At 41.4% G+C, this 17,290-nt stretch overlaps 2 protein-coding genes across 3 annotated transcripts in view; both read right to left on the reverse strand.

Annotated features, from left to right (window-relative positions):
- TMEM42 (transmembrane protein 42) lies at positions 1-7,160 on the reverse strand. The gene is made up of 3 exons (XM_065051778.1): positions 7,001-7,160; positions 1,665-1,811; positions 1-845 (listed from the first exon to the last, which is right to left on the reverse strand). Exons 1-3 carry the CDS (start codon positions 7,109-7,111, stop codon positions 702-704), a joined length of 402 nt encoding a protein of 133 aa, XP_064907850.1. The 5' UTR covers positions 7,112-7,160; the 3' UTR covers positions 1-701.
- Positions 7,161-7,233: 73 nt separating this feature from the next.
- KIF15 (kinesin family member 15) overlaps positions 7,234-17,290 on the reverse strand; it is a 37,304-nt gene continuing 27,247 nt past the window's right edge. For both annotated transcript variants that reach the window (XM_065051769.1, XM_065051768.1), the window contains 10 exons: positions 16,995-17,117; positions 14,767-14,913; positions 13,695-13,799; positions 13,280-13,444; positions 12,729-12,835; positions 11,959-12,031; positions 11,323-11,360; positions 9,619-9,784; positions 9,077-9,208; positions 7,234-8,770 (listed from right to left, as the gene is read on the reverse strand). In XM_065051769.1, the coding sequence (XP_064907841.1) occupies positions 8,708-8,770; positions 9,077-9,208; positions 9,619-9,784; positions 11,323-11,360; positions 11,959-12,031; positions 12,729-12,835; positions 13,280-13,444; positions 13,695-13,799; positions 14,767-14,913; positions 16,995-17,117 (1,119 nt within the window). In that variant the 3' untranslated portion in view covers positions 7,234-8,707. The remainder of the gene's footprint in view (positions 8,771-9,076; positions 9,209-9,618; positions 9,785-11,322; positions 11,361-11,958; positions 12,032-12,728; positions 12,836-13,279; positions 13,445-13,694; positions 13,800-14,766; positions 14,914-16,994; positions 17,118-17,290) is intronic.

The raw sequence follows: 17,290 nt of genomic DNA on the forward strand, positions 1-17,290 counted from the left end.
TTCATAAGCAGTCTGTTGTATTCTCCCAAAATTACAACGGTGATCAAAACCCCATCTTGGTTAAGAGTTTAAAGGAAAGAACAGAAACCTTAGAGTGAGTAACATGTCAGGAACAGAAAAGTGGGAATTATAACAGTCAGATACAAATGGCAAGTTAAAAGGTGTGTGTGACTGATACAGGAAGCTGAAGGAATTAATGAAAGGCCCCACAGCCTTAAACGCAGCAGGAGCTCCAGGGCCATTTAAAGAGGCAGAGAGGAACGTCAGGAACAGCAGAGCAGAAGTATCAGCTGCCTTCAGTGTCTACTTCTGATTGCTCTTCTATTTCGGGACAGGTCCTCTGATGGAAAAGTACTGATGCACAGGCACCTTCCACAGCCACCATGTTTACTTTTAGCCTTCCCAAACCGAGAAAGCTCTGCAGCCACAGGGTGTGAAGAGGAGGAGCAGCTGATAAGCCTCTGGCCCTGATCTCCAAAATACTGACTCAGAGCAGACCAGCTCCCTCCGAGGCTGTCACTGCCACCACACCACCGCCGGCCTGCTGGGACAGACGCAATCAGCGTGACTTTGCAAATTCAGCAGGCGAACGGGGCTCAGCAGGTCCATGGCTGGTGCATTCAGAGCTGGCTGGGGCCCAGGGCCACTGTCATGAGGCAGCAATGAGGGGTGCCACTGTGCCATGCCCCCTCCCGCAGCCATCACGCCTCCTTCTTCTCCGCCGGGAGCTGGGCTGGCCAGGGCGCAGCGGTGTGCAGCAGCATGAGGCCACAGAGCGTCACAGCGAGGCCGACCCACCACAGAGGTGTCCACGTCTCCCCAAAGAGAAGCTTGCCCAGGATGGCCTGAAAGGAAAAGACAAAGTTTTGTTAGGCCAAGTTGCCCCAAAGCCTCCTGCACTATCAGAGCTGCAGGGACTTCTGCTGGGGGAGCCGGCCCTGGAAAAAACTCCTGCTAGGACCACCAAGAGAAATGGCTGCTGCAGGTGATGCCAAAGACAACCTGCTCTACAATCCAGCCTGGAAGCACAGCCATATTGCAGACCCAAACCAGGATTCTGGCAGGTGCAGATGTGTTTTGCTGCCTTCCCAGCACCTCTCAGGAGCCAAATGTCCAGTCGACTGGGTGACTCCAGTTGATAAAAAAGGGCCCCAGTGTCTTAGGTTTTGTACACCACCATGAGCTGGCTATGAGTTGTTGGAACACAGGAACAAAAGTGGACAGCTGCCGAGAGTGGAAAGTGAGCAAGAAAAGCCTGCAGGTCAAAATGCTCTTGCTGTCTGTCACTAGAGGTAATGCATCTTCACACCCAGATAGGGTGGCTTTGGCTTGTCACAGGTGAGGCGTTGCGACGAAAAAGCAAAACAAAGCAAAGCTCCCAGCTCTGGCTCTCACTGGCAATTAGAAAACTTCAGTAAACTGTACAGCTGCTGCAAAGCACTGCACTGGGCAGCAGCACCCTTCCTCCTGCACCAGAAATAATCCTACAGCCTCTGCCAGGAACAACAAGCAGAGTAGCTGAGGCCTGACACAATCGTTTCACATCTGCCTGTATGTGTACCTCTCCCTTTGCAGCCAGCGATGCTGGTCACGCATCCAGTGTGACCGTTCCCCCATCGCTGTGCTCCTCCAGGCTTCGTCACCTGGGGAAGGGATCTACTCACCGAAAAGATGAAGTTGGAAGCCGTCGTTGTCACAGAGACAGCGGCTGAGGAGGAGGAGAGTCGCAGGGCTTTTGCAAAGACTGTCCACATCACCGCGTTGCATACAAACACCAAACCAACCCCGCCAACGCGAAGCAGCACGGGCATCTGTAGGACAAAATGGAAAAACCCGTGTGTTTTCACTGACCGCTCATCCACCTCCCCTATTTCACAGGCACTTTGGAGCAAAACTTAATGGTTGGTATTACATGAAGATGAACATATTAAATAGAAGGAAACAGAAGCAAGGATGCTTCTGCGAGAAGCTCCTGGATGGAGCGTGACTCTGGCACGTCCTGCTGTGAGTCCAGGCTCAGACTACGAGCCGGGAAGTTGTGGGACAGTGTACAGCAGCTGCCAGAAGCCAAACTCCAGAAAGCTCTCAAGCTCTAGACGTGGTCCACACACAATCCAGTGAAATGCCCTTTGCTCTTCACTAGGTGTCTGGAAAACGACAGAATTCAGCCCTGCCAGAGAGGCTGTCAAATCTGTATGTGCTGGCACTGCCCGTGGTCCAGGACCTGTTGGTTGTGAATCTGCGCTGAGACCAGTGTGGTCCCAAAACACTGGTCCTCACCACCTCCCATGACCTGGCCTGCCCTACCGCTGCAGCGACAGCAGAGCAGGATCCTCTGGGACAAAAGTGAGAGCTGAGGGGCTTCGTGCCTTTATTTTGCAAGCTCGCTGCAGAGCAGATTTACTGAGAGCTCACAGGCGGAACGACTCACAAACACTCAGGGAGCACGGGAGGGCAAGGGAAAGCAAGGCTTTACCTAAGCCCATAGTGATCATGCCTTCACGGTCCGTCACCTCTCTCAGTCCGTGGTGAAATCCATCTTGAAGCAGACAGAAAAGTAGGTGTGAAGCTACCAAGCACAGCTGAGAGGTGGCACCTGCCCTGCAGGAACGGCTGCACTGCAGCCCCCTGCCAGCAACCCAAGTCAATGGAGGCCACCAATCGTGCTCTGCTCCCACTCAGAAGAAGAAATCATAGAATCAGAGAATGTCCTGAGTTGGAAGGGACCCACAAGGATCATCAAGTCCAACTCCTGTCCCTGCAAATGACAACCCTACAGTTCACACCAAGTGTCCGAGGGTGTTGTCTAGATTTACTAAGTAATCCCTCAAGTTGTGAGTCTAAGTCATTTATAAAGACATTGAAGAGTGCTGGTGCTAAGATGGATCCCGGCGGAACCCCACTAGTGACTGGTTGCCAGCCCAACATAACCCCATTTACTAGAACCCTTTGAGCCGGGCCCATCAGCCAATTGCTCACCCAATGCACTGTGTGTTTACCCAGTTGTGTGCTGGACATCTTGTCCAGGAGAATACAGAATACTGTGAGAAACAGTATCAAAGGCTTTACTGAAATCCAAAAAGATCACACCAAGAGGCTTCCCTGGCCAACTACATAGATAACCTTGTCATAGAATTAAATTAAGTTTGTTAAGCAGGACTTTCCCCTCATGAACCTGTGCTGGCTGGGACCAATGACTGTGTTGTCTTTCAGGTATTTTTCAATAACACCCAGAACAATCTTATCCATAATTTTGCCAGGCACAGTAGTGAGACTGAAAAAAATTATTAACCACAAGTTAGGGCAAGCCACAGGGATTTCTGAAGCAAGTGATACAAGGTTAATAGGAAAAGAAAAGGAAAAGGGAAAAGAAAAGGAAAAGGAAAATACTGTAAAGCAAATCCCTGCTTGATGGCTAGCATGAGCTCTCAGAGGCTAACCCCTTCCCAGTTATGGCGTTTAGTCTCATTTTGCCCCACTTGTGGCAAAAGCCTCCAAACTATCAGGACAACAGTAAACAATCAAAACCAATTCCCACCAGTGAAGCACTTTGCTTTCCAACTGCTGCCATGGCAAACTCTGCAGAGAGGGGCAAGAAAGACATCTACCCCCCACTGCTACTGGCCTTCTAAAGAAGAAACCTGCTCCCATGTCAGAGCTCATGGGATGAGGTTTGCCTCCCAGCTTCACCCTCTGCCCGTGTGACCAGGCAGTTTTACCTTGCTCAGGGCAGCTGGGTACATTCACATATGCCTCTAGTGGGTTGGCAGACTTGGGAGTCAGGAGATGAGAGGGGAAAACAATTTTCTGTGTTTCACTTAAATTCAGTATATTATTTCTGGATTAGAAAGAGCTTACTGAGGTACTCTGCTAGGAAAAAAGGGCTTAAGAAAAAGAGATCTTGTTACTGTTGTTGGCCACCCGCCCAAAGGTATAGAGAGGATGGAGCCCAGGCTCTTCTCCAACATGCATTGGGAAATAAGAAGATGCAGCAAATGAAGATTAGAACAAGTAAAGTCTTGATCTGAAACAAGGGGAAAAAAATGTGATCGAACAGAGGTCATGGGCTCTCAAACCTTGGAGATATTAAAAATGTGATTACAGAAGGCCACAAGCAACCTGTTGCAGGGCAGTGGTTGGACTAGAGACCTCTGGAGGTCCTGCCCAACCAGAATTAGTCCATCAGTCTACCAGTGCTGGAACAAAGCTGGTTCCCACCATCACAGCAGCTGAGCTATCTTGAAAAGTGACCCTGAAACCATGGTCTATTGCAGAGCCAGGGAAATCAGCTGCAGTGAGCTCGGGAGATAGCATATGCCCAGAAGGAAGGTTTTCCAAAGAGAGGTCAAGTCCCTCTGTGTCCTTGGCAGAGGGGCGGTCATCGCAGTGGCACGTCAGCAGAGAGATAGGAACACCCCCAGGTGTTCCCCACAAGGAAGGAGGGAGGTATAAATTCCTCTCCTGCCAAGGACTCAGCCAAGTCAGCCCAGTGAGTCAAGTATTACTGTTCTGATTGCTTTTCTAAGAGATTAATTTCAGTGTACATTTCAGATAATCTAGAATCACTCCTGAAGTGGCAGAAGTAATTTTAGATGAAGTTGGGCAGGGGAGAGAGGAAAGCAAAGGAAAACTTTTGTTCAAGTGAAATGACCCCTCCTGGTTAAGGCCACTCTCAGGCTGGACTACCATGACACATCCTTCTGGCCAGGAAATCCATCTTTGTTCCGCTGTTGAGCATCCTGTTACCCTACGTCATAACCTCTTAGAAGCGTCAATATACTTTTAACATTTGCTGCTGCATTCCACACTGCAAAAGTGTTGGCTGCTCTCTTAAGACTTATTTTTGTATTTCTGTTGTTCTTCCTCGCCTTTGTAGCAAGGATGCAGGATTCAAAGATCGAGCCCTCTGAAACACTTAAGTGCAATTTAAACTACTAAGATGATTATGGCATTTACTTAAAACTGTTAGTTTTCAAAACCGTTAGTTTTACAGTTAAACTGATTTAGTTCACAGTTATCACCTAGAATGGACTCGAAGGAAGTAACCGGAGGAACCAATTTGTTCCGAAAAAGAGAAGAACACAGAATCAGAGCATAGCTGAGGTTGGAAGGGACCTCTGGAGCCTCCAGCTCCTAAAGCAGGTTGTCCAGGTCTGTGTCCAGACAGCTTTTGAATATCTCCAAGGATGGAGACTCCACCACCTCTCTGGGCAACCTGTACCCTCACCATGAAAGTTTCCTGATGTTCAGGGGAAACCGTCCATGTTTCAGTTTGTGCCTGTCACCTCTGGTCCTCTCACTGGGCACCACTGGAAAGAGCCTGGCTCTGTCCTTTGTGCATCCTCCCTTCAGGTATTTATACACATGGATGAGATCCCTCTGAGCCTTCTTTGGAACAGGCTGCCCAGGGAGATGGTTGGGTTACCATCCCTGGAGGCGTTTCAAAGGCATATAGACGAGGTTTTCAGGGATGTGGTTTAGTGCTAGAGGTAGGTTATGGCTGGACTTGATGATCTTGAGGGTGTCTTGCAACCTAAATTATTCTATGACTCTTCTCCACGCTGAACAGCCCCAGTTCTCTGCCTCTCCTCACAGAAGAGATGCTCTGGTCTCTTCATCAGCTTCGTGGCACTTTGCTGGACTCTTTCCAGTAGCTCCATCTCTTTCCTGTACTGAGGAGCCCAGCACTGGACACAGCACTCCAGGTGTGGCCTAACTATTGCTGAGTAGAGGGAAAAGATCACCTCCCTTGACCTGCTTGGCAACATTCCACCTCAATGACATGACACTTTGTCACAGCACCTTAAAAAAAAAAAAAAAGTGGCCCAAAAAAACCCCAAAGAATGGGCAATATTTCTATGAATTTCAAAGGAGAAAGATTACGCAGAAAATACGTCAACATTTTCAGTAATTCCATGCTCTGCTTTTCTGGCAGTGGAAAGCACAATCTTTTTGGTTAGGATTGGGAACAGTATCAGGATTTTTTAAATTCTCCTTCCTGCTACCTTTTCTGACGTATCATAAAGGATCAACAGAATGGGCAAGTACTGAGTTTTCACTTTTTTAACCATCCCTAACAACCACAAAAGTTGATTTTCTTTTTTCCCTGATGCAAGGATGGATTTTTTTTCAGATCCGGTTTCTCTTATGGATTCTCCTTTGGGTTTCAAATCCAAATGTACATTTGCCATTTGAATATCAGCCCCTGCTCTACACCTAAATGAGCGTCCCTGATGTGTTTTTATGATACGTGTGTGCTGTCTGCCTCAGCATCTCCCCATTCACAGCCCCTGTGCAAGAATTCACCTATCCAAGTGAGAACGTTGTTGCATGAGGTGAAGGGCCAGCAGTCCAATGTAACCTTCAGCACCATGAGGCTTGAGAAACACAACTGAGATAAGGATCATCCTTTGCAAACATCCAAGAATTCACCAGATGAGCACATCGGCTCAGCAGCACAATGGAAATCAACCACTCCACCTCTTTGCTCTTGTCACGAGTGAAAAACAGAACAAGAGAGGGAGCAGGACAGCATTATTAGCAAAGCGGAGGGCCAACAACAAGCTTTTGATATTTAAGTGTACTGACATCTTGCTTTTAAAACAGAGCTGACATAAAACCACTGTGAAGGCACTTTCAGAGTCAGAATTGGCTTCAGGCGTTTCCATACCACGCTTGGTTTCTTCTGTTTCATATACCAGCAGACTCACTCCAGTCTGCTCGCTGTCTATTTACATTAACACCGCACATCAGTCAACCCTGCAGCAGCTACAAGGCCAGGTTGCCTCGGCAGATGACTCACGGCTGGGCTCTCTGAGACCGCCCCAGTTTCCCAGCAAAGCCCTCCGAAGGCAGGTGCAGGGCAGCCCCCGGAAGGGCACCGGGGAGAACCCGCCTGTTTCTTCCCCATCACGGACGCAACACGCAGCGAAGCCGCCCGCAGAACACGCGTTAACTCACACGGAAGCCGCTTCCCTGCTCTGATTTCCCCGTTCCTTACCCAGCCTCCGGCCGCCTCCCCGCCCGGCCCCAGCGCCAGCTTCGCCGCGGCAGCCGCCGCCGCCCCCAGCAGCCCCGCGGCCGCCGCTGCCGCTCCGCCGCCCGCCCGCATCCCCGCGTCCCGCCGCGTCCCGCCGCCTTCCGCCTGCGCGGGGCGGGCGGGACGGGAAGGGGCGGCCCTGCTGGGCTGCGGTGCTGGAGGAGGGGGAGAAAAGGAAATGCATCTCTGCAACGTTGATTTATATACAAAAGCTTTATTTTTTTAAAAAAAAAAGAGTATGAGGACAAGAGGTCCTGTTGTAGACAGAACACAGAGTAAGGTTCACGGGTGAGCAAACAGGGATCGAGCCTCCCCTACCCGGGAGCGGCAGAAACCCCTGTCTGCGTGGAAATAGTCCAGGAACAGTCACACAAACAGGCTGAGGAACATTTATAAATGGAGAAGATGTCAATAACAACGACAGCAAGACAACAGAAAACAAAAGCTTTGTGGTCCAAGGCAAACCCCTCTAAACTGCTATTACAGTAATTGTTAGTTACTTCTGATTTCTATTGTTGTCTACAGAAAAAAACCAACTCCCCAGTTTAAGGGTTTTTTATGTCTATACTCCACAAAGTGGAAACACATCCACACAGTTAGGTAACTTTAAAAGTCCTACATAATCTGGGGGAAAATGTGCTTTCCCTCAGCTGAGTACTGAAATACACACTAGGAATATGCTGCAGTTAACACCTTTCTCTTCATTCCCTTTCGCCCCATGGCTTGTGGGCAAAAGTAGTACTGTCCAAAGTAGCCAAAAAAAGAATTATGGTATTACTGACAGTAAAAAAAAAAGGGGGGGCTAAACTCACAAGTGTGTTATATTAGTATATAAGCCAATGTTTTTGTGTCCCACTAAACAAGTTTCAGTTATTTGCAGTAAATCTTAAGTGTGATTACATAAACTTACAGCATACTCGTAAAATGTCCTGCATATTTTCAGATCGTGTTTGTTAACATTTCTAACTTGAGTTTGATAAGAAAATGATTGCAAAATACTTCGAAAGAATTTCCTATGATGCCAATGTAGAAGTCTGCTCTAAGTTTATACTGGGGGAAAAAATGTTTAAAAAACATTTTAATTTCAAATAGAGAAAGACTACAAAGCCAGAATATATTTATAGTACTATTTACAAGTCTATTACTAAATTCACATTCATGCTTTATGAACAAACTTCAATATTAAAATTATTTTTAAGCAATCCAGTAAAATTGCCCTATGTTTTACCAAAAACAAAACAAAAAACAAACAAAACCAAACACACTAACTCAAAGAAATTGTGCTTTTAGAAATTTGGAAGAGGTCGAAACCTGAACAAAAGCACAAAAGGAAACAAGAATGCAAGTGTGTTCCCCGTGAGAAAGCTTTTCCTTAGCAAGGTACCAAAGGGTAAAAAAGTTTCAAGGAAGTATCTTCCAGCACCTACACAAAATCAGTTTTTAAAACATTATAGGAAGGCGTTAATATTTCATTGAAAGCTGCCAACTTAGCTGGAATAAAAATTCTTCACTAAAGTTATTGCCAGTAAAAAAATCCAGAAACTACTTAATTATTACAGGACTACAGCAAAAGTCAAGTTTGATACCTGGCTTTTGCTTATTCTGTACACTTCAAAAAGATGGCTCTGCAGTTTCATTTGTGTCATTATAGCTGATCATTGTGTCTACCTATGTCACATTTTTTTTTGATTCCTTCAGAAAAGCATTTTCAATTCGTAGCTTTTCAGTCTCCTGTAAAACAGAAAAAACACAGGTATATGAAGGAAATCATATTCACTTCTTTCATATTTCTAATTAAGTGGTATCTACACTTGTTCAAGTGTTTTATACACTATGTACCTGAGGAAATAAAACGGGGTGATTCTTGTCTGGGGCCTGTGAGGAGGCAGACCAGCCATGACCCCCAAACTACACAAAACCAGAAATATCTACTATTACTCTCCAACAGAAGAGCAAGAATTTTAGTTTCCATTCTCAAAGCTTATCTCGCTTCTATGTCAGGCCATTACTCCATCTGTATTTTACTCGGCAACTTACCTCACTAAGTTTAGCGTAATCTTTCTTCAGTTTCACAAGATACTGAATCTTCTGGTTTAGGTTTTGATGACCAAGTAATTTCCCGTTCTCCTCGGTAAGAGAGTTAACTCGCTTCCTCAGCAAGTCCATTTCCTGTAATAAATACATTGTGTACCTCTTAACTGCAGCCCCTCCTCCTTCCAGAAGAAATAGCTTCTTTACAACTATTGACATGCTAAGATTTAAGTTTGTTGTAACATATGATGCAAGAGTTTGTTCATTCAGGACACACATATTTGTCTTATGTCTCCTTAGGTACTAACACTAGATCCCTCTAAAGGACAAAAGCACCATTTGATTTGTACTACAAATTGCAACAGTGATTTCCATACCAAGAGTTCCACTAGTGCAGGAAACAGCATTACAAATATCACTAAACTGCAAGACAAAACATTTTCAGAGGCAGTCTTTGATCACTGATTAATTCAGATTATCCAATTAGCAACAGCTCTACCTCTGCTGAATAAGATTCTGCTGTAAAGACAACAAAAAAATTATAGAACCTTTCCAATTCTGTCTCTTTCTTCATACATTTCCTCCAGTTTTGATCTAATTTCTTCTTTTTCATTAAATGCTTTCAGCTCCAAAGCTCTTGTTCGTTCCATCTCCAGAGTCATTTCAAGACAAGTATTCTCTTTGATTTTGAGGGTGTTTTTGGTCTCTTCTAATCTGCCAATATAAAAGCATCATATAATATTAAACCCCAACATAAATGGCATACAACTGAATTAGTAAGTCAGCCTTGGACATGTAGGCAGCCTCTTCTAAAAATATCCTTTAAAGACAATTTATTTTCCCTAGAACTCAGTGCTAACAAAAGGAAAAACTACATTCTGCTTCACAGCTTGTTTGATGCAATCTCTTAATTGGTTGGTGTTTTGGAGTTGCTCTTCTTTTTGGAAGCATACTGTTTCCATGCAAGTCCACTCATGAAAGAAAACAGAAGCTTCACCTGCAAGAACACTCAGAATTCATCTAAGGCAGGTAAATGTGCCAGATGAACCCTGCTTCTCTTCCAGTTTCTCCTAAATTGCTTGTTTGTATATGACTTTTCCCCAACAGCCTTGTTGCTCAGAAACATCTCTGAACAGCTCAGAGGTGACCTGAGCCTGTTTGGCCCAGTTACACAGGGACCACCACTTCAGATAAGGTCTTGTCTGCTGAAAATGTTTTAACTCTATCACGCTCACAGAGTATTAAACAATGCCAAACTTAGCAGTCTGTCTACTGATCATAGGAACCTTAGTAGTTTTGCATGTCTATTCAAATATGACAAAAATATTTCAATTCATGCAATCATTTTTTTTTTTTTCACTGAAGCCTAGTGTTAAAGACCTCCTAAATGAAAACAGTATTTGCTTGCTGCATTTCTCAAGACATTTTCTCGGTGACAAAAGAGTCTTTTTCCTTTTTGTACGATATTTGTTTGTATGAGACACTGTGGCACTGTTATAAAGTGTATTTCAGAGACCAGACAGGTATGAAAAACCCAATGAACTGAATAGCAAAATAACCCCTAATTAAGTTTTGGGTTTCTGGAGAACTTAATATAAATTACTTTTAACATAACTATGTGCATAAAAACGGTCTTCATCCTTAAAAGAAGTTATTTACATTTAATGGAATGCTTTCTACGTAAGTAACACAAATATTAGGAGATTCAGCCACTGTGAATCCTGAAGCAATACAGATTAGGAAAACAATAACAGGAGCAACATTTTCTCTAACAACAAACAATTTTTATTATTCAAGTTGAAGAACAAAAACTAAAACAAATATAGCATAAAACCCTCAAATAATTAGATTAAGTTTAAAATTATAAACTATTTATGATATTAATAAAGAACAGTATTTAAATTAATTCTGATATGGAATGTACTTAGAATCAACTGCATTTAAAATAATTCAAAAATGATAATTTTCAACAATTCAAAATGTCCCTTCTAATTTAAGATTCTTATGGTTCTACCTATTTCAGAGCATTTTCCTGATATAATGCTGCCCTTTTATAAAATAATAGATAGTAATAGATGCTACTACCACCTACTGATGAGAAAGAGTAAGAACTCAATGTTGCAGAAGTGTAAACATTTCCAAATTACATCTTCTATAGTTTTAGATCTTGGACTTCTATTGTTAAATATAGCTTTTTCGTATTAATGAGTTCAATACAAGCCTCCAGTTCAATGAACAATATTTAAACTTACTCTGCTTTGATTTTCAGCATCTCCTCCATTGCTTTACTCTGTAAAAGTTCAAAAATATTAAATTCTTAATGTTTAATGTTTTGATACATATATTTAAAATTATTTGTCACTTAACTGGTGCTATGTATCTCATTCCAGATTTTACCCTTAATCTTCCTACTGCCCAGTAACCCTCATCTCTAACATTCACTGTAAGTTCATCTCTTTGCTATATGCACACATTTCAAATTTCACACCAGTACAAATGACCCACGGCGATATCTCTGCCCATTCGTACACAGCAGAGCAAAGGGTTCTAACAGGGGGTTGTTCTTCTCTTTGGGAGATCTGTGGCAAGCTCTGCTGCAGCTTTGGCAGAGCCTTGACATCAGCAAGTGATACAACCTTCACTTTCCAACTCTGTGGAGATGAGTCAGGTTTAGGGATCCAGAAGAAAGTATTGGTTTTTGCTTATTGTGCATTCTGACACCCAGTTCATTGCTGTTAGACCAAGACAGAAACCTTAAGTTTCAGGGTCTGTGTCTGTTAGAATTCACTACAAATCAGTGTTTGTTTCACTGCCATGAAACAGAAGAAAATATGTTAATGCCTCACAGTGGGGAAACAGCAACTAACATGAGAAGGGTAATAATATACCTTGGCCAGTCGTTCCTCAGCAATCTCCTCCTCTTTCTCTTTGAGGTACTGAACATCAGGATGTTTCTGATCACTAGGAAATCCAAGAATAAGGAAAGTTTCTCACAAACAGAAGAAACCAGTTGTAAAAACATCATCTTATCCAGATCAAACCAGTAAGTGTGTGTAGCTGTCTTGATACATGTTCACACTCAGAATACTAAACATCATGAAACAACTCTGGAAGGGTTTAAACTTTTATATTCCAAGAACATCACATTTACCTTTGTTAGAGTATAGAGAAACTAACGTTTTAATGCAGACAATTAGAAATGTAACAACTATGCAACTGTATGTTAGACAGGTTCAGGACTGAGGTAAATGCTTTGTTATTTAATGATGTCCACATGCAGACTGCAGAAAGTAACTCCTTCCTACAAGATCGTTGTTCAGTAGTCTTGCCAAGTTAAGGAAAAAGGTTGGGGTTTCCTATCTACTGAATCCATAACTGCATGAGTGATATGGCAATACATAATATACAGAAATGGCTATCTGTGTATTTTACATTCTCTTTCCATTTCCTTTATAAGAGCTTGTTATATTCAAGAATTTGTGATTTAAGGCAATAAACTTACAAGCCAGTAAGCAACTTTCATAGAAAAGGCTGAGTCAATCTCTAATTATACAATCAATATGCAAGATTGTATTTAAAATAAGAACTGAAAATTTATTTACCTTAAGCTAACATGCTTCAAATCAATACAGTTTTTTGTTTGTTTATTTTACTTTACCTGTTCTTGCTCAGTCTCTGAGCTTCTACAAGGCTCTGTAAGTTCCTGTTGTTCTCCACCAATATCTGCATTTCCAGACGCATGTTCTCCAACTCATTTAATTGTTCCTAAGCCAGTGAAATCGGAAACATTGTATTTGAAGACCAAATTGCAATTCCTGTTTTCATTTCCAGTTGAGCGTATTTTTTAGTAAAACAGAACACAAAACTATTTCTCAGAAAACATCCACAGTTCTCTGGCAAAGATCTGCGTCACTGTTCCATTTACAGTTTTATTAGAAACTTGATTTAGATTAAGTCAGAACAGTGTCATCAGCAGAAATAACATTACCATTTGACAATAATGAATATGAAACAACTCAGTCCTTGGGAAAATGAGACATATGGACATGTCAAGCAAGTTGCCGCTACTTGCTGCCAGCCTAGGTAAAGAGAAGACCAAGAACTGCCTTCCTGCTTTAATGAAGAGACTTCTAAGCAGAGCTCACTAAAAATCTGAATTCTGTCTTATTTTAACCTTACAAATTGCCTGTAGAGATTAATGCACAGTACCTTCAGCCTTAAAATTTCATCATTTTTAGCTCTTCGTTCTTCATTCAGTTCATGTACAAGGTGCTCCAGGTTTATTGCAGAAGCCCTCCGATCAGCTATTTCTTGCTCATGAGTTTCCAAGAGCTTTACCAAGTTCACATCAAAATTGGGAGGAGTTTTTGGACACTGGCAAGTTAAAAGAAACAAACCCCACAAACTCTTAGTAAAGAACTGTTTCCCCTAAGTGTTGGTTACATGTTTTATTACTTATTTGGAGACATATGTTAAATTCCTGGCAGACAGATCATCAATAATACATTTCTCAATACATTATCATTCCTGGTCCCAGCCTGAAGTCATGCTGTAAAGTTTATTAGTCCTTTTCAACAAGTTTTAACAGTTATTACAATGAAAATGTTTCTTTCAAAAGCTATACCTGAGGAAATGTTACTGAAGATGAGTCCACAAAGCAATCTATTTGCTTCATTTTTAGTTCATATTCATTCTTCCTCTTCTCCAGTTCTTCCGTCATTTTGTGCAACTATTAGAAACCCGAATTAGAATTAAATTAGCTCATTATACACACAAAATATTAAAGAAAAGAGCAGCCAGATTATTTTGAGCAAGCTTTCATACAGAAGTTATATTAGTTTACCTTAGACTTCACTTTCATAATTTTATGTATTTATGTTATAACTGTTAGTGGTTCAATAGTTGCATGTAACAAGCATTTTCTGAAAGTCTATATACACTATATACTGTATACTGTGTAGTCAATCTGAATTTTGCTCTTATTTGTATTTTATTTTTTTGCCTTACTAACACAATCTACCTTTCAAAGGGCTTGCTAGGACAAAAACTATTATGAACTTTCCTGGCAAACGTTATTGATCAAAACATGATTTGAAACAAACCAAGATTTGACTGGTATAGATATAATCACTTTCCTCAAAGATAATATGCTAACATTACAAAAAGACTCTTCTTTTAAAAAAAACTTATGAGAGTTTTTGCCAATACAAATATATTACTTAGCCCTATAACAGTTGTGACAACTGAAAATAAAATTTAGACAAAGGCTTAACGTAGCTATTTGATCTGCAAAACCTCCAAATCACTCGCAGATTGCATATCTTAGAGCTCAAAAATTATCTCTGTTACATAATTATAGCTTGTGGATAAGTATTAAGCAGAGGAAAAAGTAATCCCCTAGGTTACACTGCTGATAATCTCAGGTTCCTGTTATTATAGGTACTGATAATTTTACTCTGCTTTTAGAATACATATTTTTGTATCTCTAGACAAAGTATTGAAGAGTTATCTAGCCTTTGTTCAGAAATTTTGAACTACTATTACTACTTTGCTTTTACAGGAAGGAGCACTGCTTTTCACCAAGAATACTGTGTACAACATGCTCTAAAATTCCAAGTAAAACCTTTTGCACAAGCTACAGTTAACCACAGCTCCCTCCCAAGGAGCCAGTTATCAGAAGAATTTCCTTGTTTTACCTGTTCCTTGAGTTCCTGGATTAGAGCTTCTTTCTTTGTTATGTCTTCCTGGGCACACTGAAGCAATGAATCATGTTTCTTAGAGGCCTCTGTCAGACTTATCAGCTGCTCAGTGGTATGATGCAAGTCTTCACACAAAAGGTCTCTCTATTTTAAGTCGTTGGATGAATAAAGAAAAAAAATGTCAAAGTTATTACTCTAAAGAAATTATTTAGAGATGTTTTGGCATTGTTGCTAAAAATTCTAACAGCTACAAGCATCTCCCCTTCCCTTCCACTTATATAAATTTTTCCTTTTAGCATGTTTTCCATGTCCATTGTCTTGGTTGCAGAACAAAAATGAGAATTTTCCTACAGTGTAGCTACAGCTAATACTTGTGGGAGATACTTGGAATCAACCACTGTTTTAAAGCATAAGGTATACTTAAAAAGAGATACAATTCTTTAAATAAGAATTCAGAAAAGAATGCATAGATTTTAACCTATGCTGAATTAGCGATTACAGCTTTTTTAAGTACACTGCTATTCTGTAGATACCTCTGGATTTATTCTAGGATCGAGACTCCCACTTCGATAGGACATCAAACCTACACAAGGTGTATTAAAATACAGAGTACCATTTCTCCTTTTAGGTTAAGTGTCACCTTGTATTAGTTCTTGTCCAGTAAAGAAAGCATGAAGGAAATTAATAACTGATGTACAAAGTCAAAGGAGGAACACTATGATTTTATCAGGAGCCACACCCACAAATACCACATCCACAAACACCACCGATCCATTTGGCAGGAAACTCAATTGAGGATTCCAGAATGTCAAATTTAGATATGGCCATGTCCTGGTTTTGCTAAAAACAAGACCAGTTTCTCTTTTAATGAATTTTCCTTTCAGCTAAGTTCTTCTAAATAACTGCACTTTTCTGAATCTGGCTGCACATTTTTTCAGACACTGGAGCTGATAACAGTAGCAGTGGTATGAAGAAAAGGCCCAGGTTTAGACTTATTGCTACAGCAGCTAAGTTCACTGATAAATTTTGCACATCTCATAAGTGAGAGGGATGTATTTGCAAGGAGGGGCGAACAGAACAGGTGACTAAAACTGACCAACTGAGTATTCCATCCCATATATATAAAAGCGGGAGATCATGAGGGTCTCACTCTCTTCAGCTGTGGCTGGTATCTGAAGAGGACCCTGCCTGTCATGTCTGAGATCCCAGGCCTGGATCCAGACCCTGCATCCCTGAATTCAGTTCCGGTTTGCTGTAGAGTCCAGCCCAGGACTTCCAGGTGCCTGCCCTGCAGCCACCAGAGTGGCCCTGGCTCCCTTGCTATGCTGCCCAGGGAAATTCAAGATTGGTTTTGTATATTTTGTATTATTTCCTCCATTTATTAGTAGCATTAGTAAAGCATTTTTAACTTTCCCAACTTGCAAGTCTCTCTCCCTTGTCCTCCTATTACCTTTCCTTACTGGGGAGGGTAGGGGGTTAACAGAGAGCATCTGTCATGGTTTATTGTCACCCTGCAGTAAACGGTGGCAGACCATTGATGAAGAGAGGGGAAATTTATTTCAGAATGTTTTTTGAGAAGCAAACACTACCCTGGAAGACTTTATTCGTGCTATTTGATTGGACTAAACATACATAATGTGGCAGATGATCTTGTAGCAATTACTTGTAAGGAGATAATAGTGGTTTAGACTGATGAACATGTTCACCAAAATAATAGTAAGAGCAGTAACAGGAAAGACAAAGTTCAGAAAGATACAGTTTTAAAAAGCAAAACTACAGTTGGATTAGTCATGCATCCTAAATCTGTTTCCAGCAGGTGGAGCTTTCAGTTAAAATTACGAGTAAAGAAAAGATGTTACTGAATATAGCAGCAGTGGTAGAAGAGATAATATTAAATATAACATATTCTTCTGCCTATTTTAATTTCTCAGCTGCATCTTCTAATTTTACCATTACATTTAGCTGATGGCTCCTTAGTGGCCTTAACAAAATTAAACCAGGCTTTTAGCATAGGCTTTTCTGAAGTAGCTTATAAAATATTTATGTCAAGTAATGTGATAATTTAACAGAATTTGTCAGGTATCTCATGAAAAATTCCTCTAAGAACAGCTTAACTAGCTTTAGTTTGAATTAAATTGAGGTTAAATTTTACACAAGTACTTTAAGCAAAACCACATCCGATTGGTCTGTTGAACAAGTAATAGTAATATACTAAATGTTTTTACCTCAATATTATCAGCTATTTGTTTTCTCTCCAAAGCTTCTCTCAGTTCTTCAATCTTCTTTTCTTGATCCTCTATGATTACTTTGCTTTCTTCTTTTGCAGCCAGAACAAGATTATACTTGCACTACGAAAAGGATTAAACTAAATTTTAGAATATTTTAGGAAAATATTTTATCAAAGAAAGTGGGCAAACCTAATACAACTAACTGTATATCACAAATCTTATTATGACAACTACAAACATTTAAAATCTCAGTGTCAATGACTAAAATCAGAATGATATATCATAGTTGCTGT

The sequence above is a fragment of the Columba livia genome, chromosome 2 (assembly GCF_036013475.1).
Source record: "Columba livia isolate bColLiv1 breed racing homer chromosome 2, bColLiv1.pat.W.v2, whole genome shotgun sequence".
NCBI lineage: Eukaryota > Metazoa > Chordata > Aves > Columbiformes > Columbidae > Columba > Columba livia.